At 49.8% G+C, this 5559-nt stretch overlaps 1 protein-coding gene across 1 annotated transcript in view; it reads left to right on the top strand.

Moving 5' to 3' along the window:
• The first annotated feature begins 1040 nt into the window (after positions 1-1040).
• Positions 1041-5559, top strand: part of LOC126572728 (prolactin-releasing peptide receptor-like) — a 6990-nt gene continuing 2471 nt past the window's right edge. Inside the window, exons 1-3 of the mRNA XM_050232272.1 lie at positions 1041-1536; positions 4421-4586; positions 4683-4815. Of these exons, the coding sequence (XP_050088229.1) occupies positions 1125-1536; positions 4421-4586; positions 4683-4815 (711 nt within the window). The 5' untranslated portion in view covers positions 1041-1124. The remainder of the gene's footprint in view (positions 1537-4420; positions 4587-4682; positions 4816-5559) is intronic.

The raw sequence follows: 5559 nt of genomic DNA, 5'->3' as shown, positions 1-5559 counted from the left end.
TAAAACCGAACACAGAACAGACAAATCGGTTCCGCAAAAAGTGAAATCCATGAAAAGTGATTACGGGATCAAAACGATACCGATAGTCTCTCGCTATTGTACGAGCTTTCCATCTTCACAAAGACGGTAAACAAACAGTCTATAAAATGGGGGCGGCCAGACAAAGTCCCCCCCCGTGCTGCTTTCGATTAGTAATCTTGTTCAATCATCCTGCTTCAGACGTGGGACAAAACCGCTGACCATGAATCGTGTTTCTGGTGCTGCTGTGCCCAGCAACTACTGTGTCCTCTGCTGGGTTTCGGTTAACTTTCGGTTCCGTTTTCTGTGCGTCGTATTTTGGCCATTCTCGTCGGAACCAATGTTGAAACTTAACGTACCACACCAACCGCACAACGCCGGCCGGGACGGAGGCGTTCACCGCAATGGAGCCCTACTTTGATCCACAGTTTGTCAACTGTTGTTGATGCTGGTGCTGCTGTGTATTACATTGCTGCCGCAGACAACAAGACGTCACCGCGTTTGTAAGACCGGTGACAAGCTGTCCGTCATTTCCTGTCCATACGCTGCTCTGCCGGATGTTTGGATCGTATTACCCAGCATAGAACCACCGAAAACGTCTCGAACAAGATTAAAACAAGTCACAGCAGCTTGCTGGAAGACTAAAAGGAGAAAGGCGCGATCTCACGATTATCCTCCGGATGATCGGAGTGAGTGGCTTCGTCGTTCGTCGATTAAGAAACTGATCGACGACACATTTTCAAAATGAGCTTTTCGTTGCCAGCCCTGATTGGCAGGCGTACAGTGATGAATGACAGTTTACATATGGTGTACTAGCTCTGCGGACGCCAATCCGGAGGCCACGTGACCTTACCAGCCACTACGAGGTCCGGCAACACGATCATCAAATTTTGTTTTTAGTTTTGCCTCGATCAATATGTTTTCCTCCTATAAAATTTATCAAAAAAACTTATTTCTACTCTCTCTCCTCCAGCTCCAGCCTTCAACGGCGTACGGAAACCATTTCGTCGCAGAAGGATAGAAATGAAAACGTGAACGTGGCATGAGCTAGGATAGCCAGCGGACCAAGAAGGACCAACCGTATCCACCAGTTGGTGCTAACCGACATGATGGATTTTCAGCAATCGATCCCTCACGGAACCACCAACGGTACCAACGTGGACTCCCGTGAGACACTGTACGCGGTTCTGTCGAGCCATGTTCAAGCCCTTGCCAACCAGACGGGTGCGGCGGTGGAGAACGTCGGCTTTCTGGCCGGCTTGGCACAGCAGAAGCAGTACCTTTACGTGAACGCCACCGTCAGCGAGTCAGCGGTCGCCGAAACGGGCGACGAGTACGAGAAGATCCCGACCTGCATCCTGCTGCCGATAACCATCTTCTACTGCTTCATCTTCGTTGCCGGGATCGTCGGTAATTTGTCGATTTGCATCGTGATTGCCAAGAACAAGTCCATGCACACCGCCACCAACTACTATCTGTTCAATCTGGCCGTGTCGGATTTTATGCTCCTGCTGTTCGGTAAGTGGACGACCACCGTTGGTGGGGCATTAGCATTCGGATCGCAGTGCGTCGTTCTGTTCCATGTGCCACCCCCCGACTGTCAGCATTCTTATTTAATGCTCCACCTGCTATGTCGCGGCTCAGCCGGTTCGATGGTACCTGGAACAGACAAACTTCCGTCCAAAATGATGCGCGTGCATGTCCTTTTCATTTACTTTGCCTGAAAAATGCCCCTTCCAACCGGTGCTGCTCATTCATGGCTGCATTGGGGACTTCTCTCCTCCGTTAAATACTTTGAACAACATTTGAGGGACAACGAATCATCATTTAGTATTGACGTACCCGTGATACATTGTCCTTTCTCCTTTCACGCACCTCCGAAGAAGAGATCATGCATATTAATTCCGGGATTCCAGCAACCGAAAGGTCTCTAACCGGGATAATGTAAATTTCAATTTTTAAAAGGATAAATGCGACCTTTGTCGTGGCCCATGCGTGTCGTGCACGTATGCAAGAGAAGGAAGAAGGAATGTTTGGCTTTAGATACCACGAGCTGATATACCACGGCCAACGGTTTGGGAATGAGCGTTTTGCATATTCATACCGTACCACATTTGTTCCCCATTTCTTGGCCCATCTTCGGTCGCTCCATGCAGTTTGCAACGAAAACACGAACGAACCACACGATTCCAGCTCCCGGAAAGAAAGAAAAAAAAACAGCAAAAGATATTGATTTCGCCCATGGTTGGTCTAACCTTTTAAAAGCTAGATCCCTGGGACCTGGCCGGCGTTGGACCAGGAACGTGGAAAATTGATTTCGTTCGTACGGAATCTGCAATCCGCCGAGCTCCTCTGGTCCTGGGGGGTATCGCTGGAAACGAAACTGTAACCACTTATCACATTCGCAATATCCAAGGGCCACAGCATGCCAACCACGAACGTTACGTACCAAGTGATGCGGAACGTGGCCTGTAGCAGGCGGAACGAACGGCACCTGAATGCGTCTACGGATGGGACGGTACATGGATGGCTCATGCACAAAAACCACCTGCTATCGGTGCCAGGTTCGGTCGTAAATGCCACCGTATGCTTGACGTAGCACGCCACATACAGATGGCACAGATGGGGTGCCCGTTGTCGCCACGACAGGTGCCACGGACTGATGCTTGATTTACATTCGAGACCTTTCAAGTGGACCTCATTGGGACCTGTGGTGTGACATTGATTTCTCGGAAGTGCAGACGAAAGGTAGTGGTGCACTTGCAATACGTGAACCGGAGCCCCGGGTATTGGCCACCGGATGTCAAACCAATCCCATTGCGGCTCATGCGAACGACCAAGTTTGCCGAGAAACCATCCGAGAGCGATTGGAAAGTTCCGGCTCCGGTACGCTTCCCAAACATTTTGTTGACCAAACGGCAAACGAGCCACCCGCAGCAGCACCAGAAAGCTGATTTCGAGTTTCTTTGATGATTGAATAAGTACGGTAAACTAGGTGCTTCAACTTATTGACATTGCGTCCCCTTATTGGCTATCGTCTTTCTTTGATAGTTCGTTGTCGACCAACTTGCAACGGTCAGCAAATGGAGTTACTTGCTTACCACTGCAGTAAAAGTGTAGCGTATCAAATGTTTATCAGTCAATTTATATAGAACATTGATTATTCATTCAAGCAAACCTAAACGCAGCAATTTAAGCAATAAAAACAATCAATATTTCACGCCAACAACCGTGAGCAGTAATGCGCTCGCATCAAGCTCCACGCGGGGGAGTTCCAGCTCTAATCCGGAAAAAAACTTTTTATCACTTCCCAGTTCCACCCACCTCCAGGGGGGGGGGGGGAATTATCGAGCAACAATTATTATTACCACTCGGTATCACAAGCCACGTGCAGCTCAGCATGATATGTTTTATGAGGTTTCATTCCCCACAAAACGGCCTCTCTGTCGGTCGATTGATCGTCGGGTGGCGTATCAAGCACGCTGGCATCCCACTGCCCACCCACCATTTAACGATTAGAAATGTAGGCCGCCAAAAATAGCTACCGAAACAGTTTTTATGCCAGATTTTCTCGCCAGTAAAATGGACGCAATTAGTGCTGGCAACGTTCGTTGCTCAACCGGTTGCTTGAATGGAAACCATACTTTTGCCTTTTTGCTCTTCCGTTTCCGGCCATCCCGCACGGAAATTGTCCCGCACGTTGTTTATGAAGGCAATTGCTTTGCAGATAATTGTCAAACAAAGTGTACAAACAATGGGGCCTACAAGCAGCCGGCCACGAAGCAGTTATAATTTGGAAAGGGATGGGTGGCAAGGGGAACGAACAGCGGGACATGAAACGATGGTTAATCCGTGGCTACAAAATAACAATAAACCATCGGGACTTTATCAAACCGAACGGAACGCCAGATGGCAATGTCAGAGGTCCGGAGCTTTCACGGAGCTGGCGATAACCTGCTGGTATCATGGAAACGTGGATTTTTGTTTTTCCTTCACAACGCACTCAGAACATTTTCCCCAATCCAAGTCGCCCACTGTTGCTCGGAGGGCCATCTGTGGGCCCTTGGTTCGTGTTGTCCCAGCAACGCTCGTCAGCCTGCTACTCAACGCAGCGCATATTACCGATTTGCTGCCACTGATCGGTATCCGGTGGACGATAGCATGCCCGTCCGTTCCAACCGCATACCGCACCGACACGGGCAAAGTGGTTTTGACCGATCGAGTGCTGCTGCATCGACAGGGAGTCCATCCGTCCGTCCGTCCGTTCGTTTATGAATATATTGCTTCCGGAAGCAAACCTGATACTTTGTAGCCGGAAGGATGTTTCGCAACAAGGGCGGTCGGTTACTGTAACGCTAATGTTTCTCTCGTTTCTCTTGTCCCCCCTGTGTCCGTGTCGCAGGAATGCCGCAGGAGTTGTACGGCACGTGGAACCCACTGGCGTACCCGTTCAATCAGGTGGCCTGCATCATCACCGGCTTGATGTCGGAAACGGCTGCCAATGCAACGGTCCTCACAATTACGACGTTCACCGTCGAACGTTACATCGCAATCTGTCACCCGTTCCGGTAGGTAGCAGCAGCAGCAGCCAGGAGCTAAGCATTTGCTGCACGAATTCCGATCGCGCTTGACTACTTTCCGCTTCCTCTTTCTTCTACCCACAGATCACACACCATGTCCAAGCTGTCCCGGGCCGTACGGTTTGTCATTGTGATATGGCTGGTGGCGTTCGGACTTGCGACGCCGCAAGCGCTACAGTTCGGCATCGTGGAGTCACCCGGCAGTCGCCTCTGCACGGTAAGCAGCAAGTATCTTGGTAGAATCGAAGCCACACGCTGCTAATGCTGGTATGCTGGGCATTGTGCAGGATTTCGCTTTCGTCACGCATTTCCGAACATCAAAACCGGAGTTTTTTTCTTCTCCGAACCGGGCACCAGTCGGTTGGACAAGGCCAAACGGAATACGGACACTCTCGTCAATATTCTGTTTTCGCTGCAGGCTCTAATGGATTCGGCAGCATCCGGCGTACCGCCTCGTAGTGGCCAACCAACGATAATAAGCAGAGTTTTCCGTCTGCCTTGCTCTGTCTCATTACCATTTTGCTGTCCCATGAGAGTTGCAGAAGAAGCACAAAATAAATAAACAGCACGCCGTTTGGCCTCTGGGCACGCGAAAACACGCGTTCTGGCTGCTAGTGCCGAGTCCGGGGAAACAATCGAAGCGAAGAAGCAATTCTCAATCGAATCGAACTTATTAAAAACATTTCGCCCTGGTCCAGCGAATGATTCATCATTCCCCCCCCCCCCCCCCCCCCAAAACGCTTTTGTTGAGTCCAACTTAATGGCTCAGCAGAAAGAAAAGTCCAATCCCGAACCCATCCAGCCGGAGATTAATACATTGAAAATCCATCTCAAAGCCAATTTTGAGCGAAATGATTTTTATGACCGTTTTCGCTGTGCAGAAGACTTCCGGAACTTTCGGTTCTTGCTTGAGGATAACTGCTAGCCAATGATACGTGGTTATATCTATCTTCTTGACAAT

The sequence above is a fragment of the Anopheles aquasalis genome, chromosome 2 (genome assembly GCF_943734665.1).
Source record: "Anopheles aquasalis chromosome 2, idAnoAquaMG_Q_19, whole genome shotgun sequence".
Taxonomy (NCBI): Eukaryota; Metazoa; Arthropoda; class Insecta; order Diptera; family Culicidae; genus Anopheles; species Anopheles aquasalis.
This window is presented reverse-complemented; position numbering and strand designations above follow the sequence as displayed.